Source organism: Bidens hawaiensis, unplaced genomic scaffold, assembly GCF_021521415.1.
Source record: "Bidens hawaiensis isolate Kalapana, Puna unplaced genomic scaffold, B.hawaiensis_p1.1 tig00001382_1, whole genome shotgun sequence".
Taxonomy (NCBI): domain Eukaryota; kingdom Viridiplantae; phylum Streptophyta; class Magnoliopsida; order Asterales; family Asteraceae; genus Bidens; species Bidens hawaiensis.
The window spans coordinates 3731463-3746106 of NW_027491078.1; the positions used below are offsets into that span (position 1 = coordinate 3731463).

The 14644-nt window shown below is 30.6% G+C and overlaps 1 protein-coding gene and 1 pseudogene across 2 annotated transcripts; both read left to right on the plus strand.

Moving 5' to 3' along the window:
- Nucleotides 1-3942: 3942 nt before the first annotated feature.
- On the plus strand, nt 3943-13421 carry LOC143573672 (GDSL esterase/lipase 6-like). Its single transcript, XM_077058489.1, has 3 exons — nt 3943-4310; nt 5535-5680; nt 13261-13421. Exons 1-3 carry the CDS (start codon nt 4073-4075, stop codon nt 13381-13383), a joined length of 507 nt encoding a protein of 168 aa, XP_076914604.1. The 5' UTR covers nt 3943-4072; the 3' UTR covers nt 13384-13421.
- On the plus strand, nt 7328-8389 carry LOC143572430 (GDSL esterase/lipase 6 pseudogene; annotated as a pseudogene). Its single transcript, XR_013142255.1, has 2 exons — nt 7328-7706; nt 8141-8389. The product of XR_013142255.1 is annotated as a GDSL esterase/lipase 6 pseudogene (transcript).
- Nucleotides 13422-14644: the final 1223 nt, after the last annotated feature.

A 14644-nucleotide genomic window follows, 5' to 3' on the forward strand; every position in this document is an offset into this window, starting at 1 on the left:
TATTATAAGTTAACAAAAACAACCAAAGTTAAATTTTGGTATTAAGTGTTAAAATGTATTTAAAATATGTTGTCAATCAACATTGAAAAAGACGGTTACAACATATTCCATTATGTTAGGTTACTTAATTTGACTAATTATAATTATGTATGTTATATTTTGTAAAATTGATAGTACATAAAAAATCAATTGTTATTTGACTATACATTATATATATATATATAGGGTAGGATCTAGTGAAAACTTATCTTAAAGAGAAAAATTAAAAACTCCTAAAACCCCAAAAAAACTATTTTTAACTTTTTTTAAAAAAATTTTTTTGAAGTTTCTTTTTTTTTTTTTTCATTATTCTTATATGTTATTATTGGTTCAAAAAAAAAAATCTTGCCAGTAACCTCGTCGGTGTAGTGTACATGTGTAATAGCGTGTATTACATATATGCAAAAGTGTTTGTATTGCAGAGACAACACTATTGCACATATTTGATATACACTATTGTATATATGCAATATAAGACTAATACGCACATCGAATACACATTAGTACGTATGCGTAATACAACATTAAGGCATATATGCACTACATCGACTTTTATTTTATTATTATTTTTTTTCATATAATACAACACTATTATACATATACAATATACAAATATTGAATATATGCAATTAAACACTATTAAACTTAAAAATACATAGTAATACACATGTGTAAGACAATGGTACCGCTCAGTAATACGTATGTGCATTACAGCTGGTTTTTTTTTTATTTTTTTTATTTTTATTTATTTTTTTCGAGCAAAGGGTAAGAAAATATAAGAATAATGGCAAAAACAGAAATTTGAAAATATTTTTTTATTTTTAATTAAAAATAATTCTTTATGAGTTTTTAAGTTTTCTCTCTAAAGGTGAGTTTTCTCTTGATCCTATCTCTCTCTCTCTCTCTCTCTCTCTATATATATATATATATATATGTTAAAAACCATTATTTCCTACACTCATACATTTACTATTTTATCAATGTTCAAAGCTTCTTACATAATATACAACTAACCATTGTACAAGTATTATATATTCATTTAAAAGGTAAATAGTAAAGTTTTTTTTCTTATAATTTTATCACAATAGTTTCAAATAATTAGTTTTTTAGCCTATCAACTTTTGTTATAAACTTCGGTTTATTAGACTTTTGGCATAAAGGTTTTTACACATATTTTTTTGACCCCTCAACTTAATTTCATATATTTATTTTTTGGGCCATCAACTTTGGTAATGAAACTTTTGCCACAAAAATTTCATCGTAACAATAGAACCGATATCAACCGACTTCTTGCCGCTTGCCCGCTGCAAAACGTGATAGCTTTCGAACATGCAACGCATTTAATCCGCTCGGCCACAGCGTGCGGGGGTAGAAATACTTGTTCATGTTTATAGTATATTGTATCCTTTGACGTAAGCTTTAACTTGAAGCTAATAGCATAACAAAATAAATTTAAATATATGTTACTGTATTAAAGCGTTATAAATAAATTGTTACCCTTTGAAATGTTACTCAGTGGTTCTCTTGGCGTTGACATTGCAATTTTATATATAAACAAAAAGCATTATTATATAACATTTAAAGAGTAAATAAAGAATATTAAAATAACTAACCGTTTGAATTACTTCTCTAATTGGAAGAGGTTGATGGAACAAAATTACGTTTATTTGATTTTAAAGACATTTGTAATATAATATAACAAGGTTACCATATGAAAATGAGTAACACCATAAATGTTAACAGAAAAAAACGTATATGGCATGTTGTCTTATTTTCTTGATTTAATGAAATATTTTAATTTAATACACAAAACATAACAATTAGTCAACGGGACAATGGAGAGTATTAAGTTTAGTCAAAATTGTGGCTTTTCTGTTGGATGTTCATAATGTAATTTAAAAAACATGGAAATTATACACATTACGGGAAAAAATAAATAACATACCTTAGTCTACTGGATACGAAGAATTATGGTTAACTTCAAATGACATAGAGGATTATAAAATCGTTAATGTAAAATTATCTAACCCATCAACATTGTGCGTTGAATGTACATGAACAAAATGTCTAGAGTTAAATAGTATTCAACTTTTTACATGTAGATTAGGAGTTACTATTTTATTTAATATCATAATCATTAACACTAATATATTAATTGAATTGTTTACTTTTGAATAATATTATTTATTTTTGAATTATTTAATTAGCTTGAAAATTTGAGAAAACTTAGTATGTATGAAAACTATAGTAATTGACAAATAGATAGATGCCATATGTTCAAAAAGCCTATTGCTTTAATAGTATACGTAGATTCTAAATACAAGAAGATCGTTGACATACAAAAGTCTATTCATATCTCCTTAAATTTAAAAGAAAAATATAAGAACTAACAAGTTTCGTTTATTTATAAAATCTACATATGTGTAAATCATGTGTAGTTAAACGTTTACAAATTAAAAAAAAATATTAACAAATTTGGTGGCTTTTATGTACATATAATAGATATTGGGATGTAGAAGCACAATATTAAAGCAGTATGATGTAACACCCACAATAAATAGCAGCAAAAATAAGTGTCATTACAATACTGGATTAGAGATCCTTAACGCAAATTGTATATAAGCGATAACATAGATAATTGCCAGTCTCGAGTAGGTAGCTCCTATGCCCGGCAGCAAGTCCTCGTGTCCAGACACGCTCTAAACTTTACGTGACATGCATACTAAAGAACGTGCTGTTGAGTTAGAAAAACATATAAGAAGATCGATTTTAAAGATTGTTGAAACACAAAACTCTTCTCATATCTCCCTAAATTCAAAAAGAAAAATATAAACTCTTGTTTATTTATAAAATCTACACATGTATAAATCATGCATAGGTAAACATTTATGAAAAAAAAAAACATTTATTTGATAGTTTTTACGTACATGTATATTTGTATGTAAAAAGCATAGCATTAAAGCAACATGATGTAACATCCCAAACCTGGGGTATCACAACGGTTATGTTAACACATGTAACATAGATCATTATCTTAAGATCAGGCATTAAATGGCAATGAGATACTTGTTTAACAATGGATTGGCGATCCTTAACTATAATGTAAATTGTCTATAAGCGACACCATAGATAACTGCAGTCTCGGATAAGGAACCCGCTTCAATGCCCGCGTCAACTCCTCACGTCTAGACACGCTCTAAACTTTACGTGATATATGTGCATAATAGAAAACGCAACGATGAGTGAGTTATAGCTTTACTTACTTCAAAACAAAAGGGGATTTAAACTACAAACATAAATTTTATTACCATAGTATACTTTAACAAAACTGTAAATGGTATACCGTAAGGACATACTACTGTCGACTATTGCACTATAACTACCATACTGCCACTATACACCTAAGTCAAATTATAACTTTGTACAAGTTTTCACTATAGCACTTTCAGGATTCATCGTAATCATTCCAACTTTGATTGTCAATTGTACAATTGTGACAAGCCACAAAGGCATTACCCTGTAAATACGGCCTCGTAGGTAACCGCCTATATTGGACCGTTGAAAGAAATAAAACACCCGCTATAAGATATAGCAAGCTTCACACTATACCATCTTTAAAAGTCGTTCCCTTTTTATATACTTTCAAAAAATGCTACTTTAACTATAAAGCATGTTTACATTACTATAACACTTCACTTAAATAAATTTGAAAACGTATTTCTTTATCATGTATTCTGTCAAGTATGCATACCTCCCTGAATACATGTAAATCTTAATTTCTAACATGTTTCCACCGGTAAAATCGATGTTTACTAAAAAAGAATCCTCTTATAATACTATAACACCTCTCTTTCAATTTTCTCTCTATTAACAATCCAGATCAATTTCTACATTTTCCACCAATTCCTATATATCATTCTTTCGCTGCCTTTTCATGTTTCTTTCTCACTTGTTTCTTTTGTAACAACTTCTTATACCCTTATTAGTTTCAAATCACACTATTTTACAAAATTTGTATCAAAGTGTTATTGACATGATGGAGAGATGGCCACAATTGATCCTCTTCATGGGTGTATTTCTTACGGCTTTGACATCGGTAGATGCACATGTCAAGTCGGTTTTCGTGTTTGGAGACTCTGAAGTTGACCCGGGTAACAACAAATACGTCAAGAATTGCACTATTCAGGCCAATTTTAGACCTTATGGTTCAAGTTTCTTTCACTATCCTACCGGGCGTTTCACCAATGGTCGAACTGTTGCGGATTTTATTGGTAAGTCTCTCTCTTTCTTATATGTATACGGGTTGAGCCGATCTTGAGCTGAGAGCCTCATTTAAAATTAAGAGAGCTCGTGCTAAACTCGGCTCGTTTCAAACTCTATATTTAAACTCAAGCTCGGTTCACTAATAACTTTCAAAGTTTGAGTATCGAGTTCCACTTTGGGCTTACTTGTTTATCATTTCTTACATATATAACTATTAATTATAAGTTTATTTTTTTCACAATATATATGTATATTCGGTAGTTTTTATTTTTAGGAAAATTGGAAATAAATAATCCCAACTTTTGTGTATTGGCCGATAATAATCCCACCTTTAAAAATCACTAGCAACGGTCCCACCTTTTAACTATTTTTGTCTCACTGGTCCTGCGTTAAAAAATACTTAACGTTATGTTTTTTTTCCTAATTTCAAAACGATGTTTTAGGGCTTTTGATCGGAAGAACGATATGAGTGGACTGATGTAAAACTTATCTCGAAACGGTGATTCAAATGGCTTGATTTTTGTTAATTGGAAATTCAAGCACCTGAATTGAAACATTGTTTCGTCGTTTGGATCACCATTTTGAGATAAGTTTTACATCGGTCGACTCCTATCCTTCTTCCGATCAAAAGCCCTAAAACATCGGTTTGAAACTAGGGAAAAAACATAACGACGTTAAGTATATTTTAACGGAGGACCAGTGAGATAAAAATAGTTAAAAGGTGGGACCGTTGCTAGTGATTTTTAAAGGTGGGATTATTATCGGCCAATACACAAAAGGTGGGATTATTTATTTTCAATTTTCCTTATTTTTAATATCATAAACTTTTATATATAGCAATATCTATTATATAAAAATATATTATTATACAAAATAAATTCTATTATTTGTATACCTAATAGACTCACAAGCCTAGTTAAGCTTTGTATGTGACAACAAAGCTCGAGCTTATTTATTAAATAAGATTTAATATATGCTACAACTCATTTAAGCTTTTCTAATTAGTTCGAACTTTTAGCTAGCTAATTACGACTACCTCATTTACATGCATAACTTTTTATTCTTCGTTTTCCTCTATATAACCATCATAATTTGTGTAATACTAGACCTAAAAGATTATATCTATTGTTTTCTCAGTATAAACAAAATAAAGTCAATATGTTAAACAACTATACATGTAACATTTGATAATGGTTGGTTTTATTTGTGATGGTAAATATTATGTTGTGTAGCACAATATTTAGGGATTAAATTTCAAAAACTATATCAAGAGGTATACCATCATTTGGCAAAGGACCATCGGATGAGTTTTCCGCCCAATGGACTCAACTTTGCTAGCGCCGGAAGTGGGCTTTCGTCAGATATGAACAAAGATCAAGTAATATTGTCTCGTCTTGTCTAACTTTTTACTAGCCCGGCCCGTTTTTTAAATAAAGTTTTAGCAGTTCAAAAAAAAAATATTTATAAAGGCCCTGCTAGTTTATACTAGTTTAATTTAGATGATAAATTCTTAACAAAAATGTTCATTTCATCTATTTTGTTAAAGTTTTGGGATCAATTTAAAATGTGGATCATATTTGATTATCATTTTTAAATAAAAGTTTGCTATTCAAACCTTTTAATGATAAATGAGGGCCATTATCTCACCTATCTTATCTTACTATACTATTAAAGCAATACAAAATTTTCACATGGCATTCAACTAACATGTCCACATAGACTTTTAACTCATCAATTTTTCATTTATATAATTTTCACATGTTAATTTAAATATTAATTTTAAGCATTAACTCTTAATTTAAAAAGAGTTTCAAAATAAATTGTTATAATCATCATTTATTGAGTAATAAAGACTATTAATTGTTTTCATTGTTATTTTTTAAAATTTTGAAACTTTGTTATTTTATTTATTTATTATTATTTTTTTATTTTGGTAAATTATTTATGAACATTTGGACTGGATGTATGGATGTTTAGATTGAAATGGTGATTTAAGTCACGAGGTTTGGATTATACTATTGCTTTATGAAACGTGCGGTTTAATAAAAATTATAATTATATCTCATTGTTATATTCAAATTTTTAGCATTTTTTATATTGTGTACTTAAAATGTTTTATAAGTTAGAAATATGTGACATAACATAGAATTATGTTTTAAATTGTTATTTTTCTCTATTTATTTTTGTATATTGGAGTCTTTTAATTAAAGCAATAATGTGATACCTTATAATAATAATAATAATAACAAATTATCTGACGTTTACAATCCATTAAATGTATATAACACACACATGCGCGCTTGCGCGCGCGCACGCACACACACACATATATGAAGTTTTATATATTTTCCGTCCGTGTGTAACACGGGATCTAACCTAGTTAAATAATAAATTACGTATTTGTGCAAAAAAAGTATTTAAAATAAATAAATAATACCTTTTTATCCATTTAGTTAGTCAAAAATTGATGAATTGATATTCAACTTTTTAAAAAAGTTATATCACCTCATTTAATAAATTTAAACAAGACATTTTCTTAAATATCTTTTCATAAGTATGTATGAACTTTTTCGGAGGGCATTTTTTTAATATACATAGAAACTTTATAGGAACACGAGAAAGGGTTATAAAATTCAGTAAACACACAGTAGTAAATAATAATAGTTTTAGTTAATAAATATTTATGTAATGCAATTTTGAGTTTTAGAGCTTAATTATATATTGTAATCAGATATCGATCGATTACACAAACTAGTGCACAACTATATTTGGACGTTTTATACATATAAATTGTAATACATGATTATATATACATAATGTTTCAATATTACAATAAGTCAATAGCTAATGAAACATGGAGGACCTTGTCATTCATGGAACTCAAAGGCGTAAATTGTAAATTTTGTTTGTTAATGCTGGATGGCAGGGGGTGACACCACTCCGAGCTCAATTGCAACAATTTCAAGCCCTAATTAAGAAAAATTCGAGTCATAAACATTTACTCAAAAAACAAATACAAAACTCTATGTTTTTGCTCGGCTCCGGTAGGGCTGACGTGCTTAACTATTACCTAGAAAGCGGGGAGTCAAAAATGAAAGCGAAACCCTATGTACGTAACATGTTGAAAGAGGTGGTCCATTTCACAAGCAAAATTTACAAGTATGGAGGTCGTAGGATCGCTTTTTTCTCACTAGGTCCGGCAGGGTGTGTTCCCGCAAGAGTCATCTTGCCTGGTGCACCTACTAACCAATGCCTTGACAAGATGAACATTATGGCAAGATATTTCAATGCTGGTTTGAAACATTTTGTATTTAATATGCCTAGAATGTATCCTGGTGCAATCGGTGTTTATGCAAGTGTATATGAAATTGCAAAGAAGTATCGTGGTAACCCAAAATCTTATGGTATTTTTTCTTTCACACATTCTCTTATTAAATTAACATAGTCCAACAAGCTAGAATGCATGTAAGGATTGAAAAATGGATGAGTTAGACGCGATGTATAACATGTTAAATTGTTAAAACTGGTTATGCCATGTTGACATGCAAACACTTTTTTACTATTTGTTTTACTTGACAGTAAAACTAACCAATATGTTTATAATTATTACAATGATATCATTGTATGAACATGATGTATGCATTTAAACAAACTTTTAGGAACTTTAAACCCTTTGATTTTATTGATTTATTCACTTTAAAAACTGTAGTTTAGTTTTATACTACAAATCTACTCATTCATGATTTCCTACACCTTTCTTGGACACTTAAGGAAACTTTTAACCTGCTATATGTGTATTCTTTTAGTAACAATCTTTTTTTTTTTTAAATTGAATCAGGTTTTGCCAATATAACTCATGCATGTTGTGGGGGTGGGCCCTTAAATGGAGCATTGCAGTGTGGGCTAATGAATTACAATATGTGTTTGAACCCAAATGAGTAACTTTTTTTGGGATTATTTTCATCCAACAGAGCATGCTTATGAGCTCTTCTCCAAGGCCTTTTGGGCTGGAAGCAAAGCTGAAATTTGGCCTATAAATCTAATGACTTTGGCACACAAGAAGATTATCTTACCACCACTCCCTTGAACCCATTGACCTATAAATTTATGTGTTTATAGATATATTCAGGAAGCAAATGTTAAATAAAGGGGTTATTATATCAATTGTTTATTGTAATGGATGTTTTTAAATGTGAATAATAACTATCAATGGTTGGGCCCTTATGTTTAGTTAGTCTAATTATTTCAGTGGCAGGTATAAATACAAACTACATGATAATGTAAAACGGAAATAACAATCATCCTACTAAAATATAGGCTAAACATAAGGTAGGTCCATAGATGAATAAGCAAATAAGGGAGGAGATGTGGAGATTATTTGTTTCCAATACTCCCCCTCAAGTTGGAGCATGTAAGTCACGAGCGCACAACTTGTCGACTAAAGTTCAGTTGATACGATCCTAGCGGCTTAGTAAACAAATCGACAATATGTGACTTCGTGTAAACAAGCATGGACTGAATTTGTTTGGAATCGAGTCGTTCATGAACAAAGTAGCAATCCATTTCTATGTGCTTGGTTCTTTCATGGAATATAGAATTATTAGCTATGTGTCTAGCTGCTTCATTATCATAAAATATTTGAGTAGGCCCAACAGGGGAAGTATTCAATTCCTTGAGCAGCCACCAAGCCCACAAGACGTTTTGGACGGTTGTGCCCATGGCCCAGCACTCTGAAGTTTGGTGACCAGGATTGATAAACACAAAAACGAAAATTTAGATCATAAGCAGATCTTTGTATTCTCATTAGCTCGAAAATTACAATACTTAAACTCTCAAACTCTTAATGATATAACCCACAAGCTCGGGTATATATACTAATTTAAACATGAAAACTAATTAGACTAGAATACAAACTCTTTATCATACTAAAATACTAATTAGTAAAAACATATTTAAACAATAATTAATAAACAAATTCCTTGTTGTCTAAGTTATTGGCTCGACTTGTTCACCAAATAATGTATTCCTTGTAAACCAAGTTACGTGCTCAAATTGATAAACAAGACACTAATCCATCATTGGCTCGATGGGTCGGCCAACAGAAATTACGTCCAACACACTCAGCTTCCGTAGAAAAATGAGAGACAGACTATTTCTTGAATTTCCATGAAACTGAGCACCTCCTAAGAGAATAACATATTTGGTCTAAGAACGCCTAGTGAAGGGACATCCAAGCCAATCTAAATCATAATAAGTAACCAAGTTGGTGCCTCCTTCTTTTGGTAGCCAAATGCCTTGACCAGGAGTCGTTTAAGGTATCGTAGTACTCGTTTGACATGTTTAGATAAATATGTTAACCATGTTGTGTTAAGGTTACATAGTTATAAGTGTGTGCGAGTTAGGATTGATATTTTAATTAGTAATTTTCTTGCCATCAACATGATCTATTTGTATACTATGGCATCACATTTTCATGCCCGTCGCATGCATGATATGGATAGTTTTCCCACACGAAAGATAAGCATACAGTTTTGTCTTTCTACATTTAGGTATGAATGTCCAAAACACATGTTTATGAGTTATGATAACGGGAAACCTTCTTAGTAATTGATATAATTAATAAAGTTAATTGAAAACTATACACATCACACATGTACAATATCATAATAACATTATACGAGTGTTTTCACTGATAAGTGACATAGTTGTAGTCTTGTAGACTTGTAGTGTGTTTGTAATACAGTTTATTGTAGTTAACTTTTATTTATATAGTATGTATTTAAACATTTATTATAAATTACTACGTATAAGTGACATTGTATTATTCTTTTATAAAATAAAAAAAATATAACATATACTTATTTTATAAAGATTAAAAAGAGTGCGATGCGACTATGTTTTGTGATAGTACTATGTTTTAATCAGCCTTGCATAAATTTCAATCTGATATATATAAATTAGCTTTTGAACCTGTGTATTACACGGGAATTGTAAAACGATAAAAATAAATAAGATATATTATTTTAATTATGATTTTCAAAATAATTATGAAGATACTAAAGTTGTGTAGTTGATCATACCTTATGTATGAAAATGATATTTAATTCAATAATGAATAAAATCCACACTATGTTATAACCCAATTGACAAAATGGTTTTAACCTGTGGCCCATGACCCATAGATAGATAAAATGAATGAGATGAGAGATTAGAAATTAGGAGGAATGTAGACTTGATACCTAAGCTTCAATATTTTCTTTCATTAGTATTGCAAGAAGTAAGATAAGATAAGATATAGAAGATTATAATGATTAAGTGTTCCTCTATGTAACTATGGTTAACTTCATGTATTAAATTCACCATTTCATATACTCAAATTGTCAAATGTAATAGAATTGTAATTTACCTTTTTATCATATGTATTAAAATGATTTCATAAACTCTTGTTTCACCTACTCACATACAAAGTCGTGATATAGTTATCCAACACATGCTTACAATTAGGTAACATATGAAAAATGGTTGCAATGTATATTTATTTATTTTTTAAATAAATAAAATATAAATAAGTTTTGTTTATTTATTAAACCTACACAAATAAGTCATGTTTAAGTTACAATATTTGTAGATAAACTGTTGAAAAAAAACATATAAACAATTTAGTAAAATGGTTTTTATATACACAACATACATAATTTTATGTAAACGTAATAAAGTTTTGAAAATATAAACCAAAAATAAAAGACTTTTGCGTGTTACTTTTGTATTCACAATAATTTAGTGTTATGCGCGATATAATGAACCTCGCCAAACAAAAAGACACATATAATTATATAATGACACAATTACAAATATAATAACGAACAATATTTCAACTATTTAATTAAAAGAAAATATAATAATACCATACTCAAATTAGAAAAAAAAAATGTTTTTATATGTGTTTAAAAATATCACGAAAATTAAATAAAAAGTCAGTAGAGATGGTTTTTTTTTCTCTTTAAGTCGTCATAAATAACACTTGTATAGTGGTGGAATTACCTTAAATAACAATCTAGATCAACTCCTACATTTTTCGTTGAAAATTTAATCTTATTTTATCCAACTTCTTATACTCGATTTAGTTTTAAATCACTCCATATTACAAATTTGGTATCAAAGTGTGATTGGCATGATGGAGAGATGGCCACAATTGCTCCTCTTCATGGGTATATTTCTTATGGCTTTGGCATCGGTAGATGCAAATGTCAAGTCACTTTTCGTGTTTGGGGATTCCGAACTTGACCAGGGTAACAATAAATACATCAAGAATTGCACCATTCAGTCCAATTTTAGACCTTATGGTTCGGCTTTCTTTCACTATCCCACTGGACGCTTCACCAATGGTCGAACTGTTGTAGATTTTATTGGTAAGTTAATTTGTTTATTATATGTATACAGGGCAAGCCAATCTTGAGCTCGAGAGCCTCTTTAATTCAAGAGGGCTCGATCCAAGCTCGGATTGTTTCAAGCCCTATGTCTAAACTCAAACTCGGCTCACTAATAACTTTAAAAAATCTAATATCGAGTTCCATTCATGCTTTACTCATTTATCATTTCAATTCTTACATATATATAAGTATATAACTATTTAGAATTATGCATGTAAAATTTGATTATGACTGCTTTAGTTAGTGATCATAAATATTATGTTGTGTAGCACAATATTTAGGGATTAAATTTCAGAAACCATATCAAGAGGTTTACCATCATTTAGCAAAGGGCCGTTGGATGAGTTTTCCGCCCAATGGGCTCAACTTTGCTAGGGCCGGAAGTGGATTTTCACCGGATATGAACAAAAATGAAGTAAGATGATCCGTCTTGTTAGTTTATTAGTTTAATTTAAATGATGAATTCTTAAGAAAAATGCTCATTTCATCTCAATTTGTTAAGGGTTTGGGATCAATTTAAAAGAGTAAATTACATTTTTCGTTATTTACATTTTTATCATTTTTCAGTGGTTGTTCTTTACCTTTAAAAATATCAAGAATCGTACTTTATGTTCAAATAAAGCTTGAAAAGTTCGATCTTTCCACTAACGGGGTTAGAGTTTTTTAGTTAAACATGATCATGTTACTTGCACATGATGGTAGATTAGTCATTATAAGCCATCTTAACCCTAGCCATCTACACCCTTCGTCTTGTTCCCCAAATCTTCTCCCCATCTTTTCATGTACCCTCTAGCAAACCAACATGACCTCCTATGCCTTCTCATCTTCTCGTTTGTAATGCGGTGGCACCAGATTTTAAGTTGAAGGTGGTGGGCGATTGGTTGAAGAAAAGAGCATCTAAAAGGGGGTTTAATAAGTATTTGATTTCTTTTTAGAATTTTATTTTATTTACTGATACGGTAAAATAATCAAACTACCCTCATGTGCAAGTCACATGACCATATTTAACTAGAAAAGTTAGTGGAAAAGACGAATTGTGCAAGGTCTATTTTTAACATCAAGTACGACTCCTAACATTTTTAGATAAAAGACAACCATTGTTTTATTAAAGGTAAAAGACAACCATTGAAAAATGATATAAGCGTAAAGAACGAAAACTATAATTTACTCAATTTAAAATGTGAATAATACTCGACTTTGATTATCATTTTTAAATATAACTTTATTATTATTATTATTATTATTATTTTGAGTTGGAAAAATTAAAATGACCATAGCGGTTGTCATGAACTCAAGACCTTCTGATCCGAAATCAGACGCGCTAATCCACTGCATTATGTGTATTAAATGTAATTTTGAATCACCGAGCTTAATTATATATTGTAATTTGGTACTTGATTATATATATGAACTATTGCAAAATAGAGGACTTTACTTGTCATTAATATAACTTAAAGGTGAGATATTGTAAATTACTTAAAACTATTATTTTCTTCCTTGATGTTGCTTGTAAAATGTTGGATGGCAGGGTGTGACATCACTCCAGGTTCAACTACAACAATTTGAAGCCCTACTTATGAAAAATTCAAGTCATAAAACATTTACACAAAAAACAAATTGTAAACTCCATATTTTTTCTAGGATCCGGTAGAGCTGACGTGCTTGCGTATTTCCTAGAAGGTGGGGAGTCAAAAATGAAAGCGAGACCTTATGTACGTAACATGTTGAAAGAGGTGGTCCGTTTCACAAGCAAAATCTACAAGTATGGAGGTCGTAGGATCGTTTTTTTCTCACTAGGTCCGGTAAGGTGTGTTCCTGCAAGAGTCATCTTGCCCGGTGCACCTATTAGCCAATGCATTGACAAGATGAACATTATGGCAAGATATTTCAATGCTGGTTTGAAACGTTTTATATTTAATATACCTAGAATGTATCCTGGTGCAATCGGTGTTTATGCAGGAGTATATGAAGCCGCAAAGAAGTATCGTGACAACCCAAAATCTTATGGTACTGCTTCTTTCACATAATCTCTGTCGAACACAGCTCATCAAGAATGTGTGGTAGGGATTGAAAAATGGATGAGTAGACGCGATTGATAACTTGCAAACACTTATTTTAACTATTGTGTAGTAGTTTAACTAAAAATATGAAAAATATCCCGTCTAGGGATGGCAATGAAGCCCGAACCCGATGGGAAAACCCGAAACCCGACATAAATGGGACAGGTAGGTTTGGGACGGGTTTGGGAATAGTTTTTGAAATTTTTCGCGGGTTTGGGACGGGTTTGGGATTTCTAATATACCCAATTACCCGACCCGATTACCCAATAACATAAACCCATTCACCCGATTATACACTCGATGTACCCAATATAGCTTATTATATTATAGATATACTATATTCCAAATATATTATTTGTCGAAACTTGTTTATGTCAATTATTTGAGATATTTTACTTTTATGGTAACTATATTTGTAATCGATTAGTTATATTTTGTCAAAACCCCGGTAGAAACCTAACGGGTTTTGAGCCGGGTATACTCGACAAGTATTTTGTCAAAACCCGATAGAAAACCCAAAACCCGATGGGAAAACCTGAAACCCGACGGGTAATTACCCGATTAAAACTCGGCGGGTTTGGGATGGACTTTTATAACCGGGTATGGGCTTGGGAATACCTAAACCCGACCCATTGTCATCCCTAATCCCGTCACGTCATTGCCACGTGAACATGGAAGCTCTCACTAACTTTTCACTCAAAAACATGTAATGGTTTAACTGAAAAATAGTTATTATTTAATCTTTCTTTATATAAAAATGTGACTGGAATAGTTTGATTAATTGGAAAAAACCTTGGCCCCATACCTTTTGCCCCTCCGCCCGTTAATGTGTTAGAGCCCATAGGGCTCACA

Coding starts and splice junctions, on each gene's coding strand:
- LOC143573672 (XM_077058489.1), top strand. CDS start 4,073: ATGATGGAGAGATGGCCACAATTGATCCTCTTCATGGGTGTATTTCTT. Junction 4,311..5,534: donor AACTGTTGCGGATTTTATTG/GTAAGTCTCTCT, acceptor TATGTTGTGTAG/CACAATATTTAGGGATTAAA. Junction 5,681..13,260: donor CAGATATGAACAAAGATCAA/GTAATATTGTCT, acceptor GTTGGATGGCAG/GGTGTGACATCACTCCAGGT.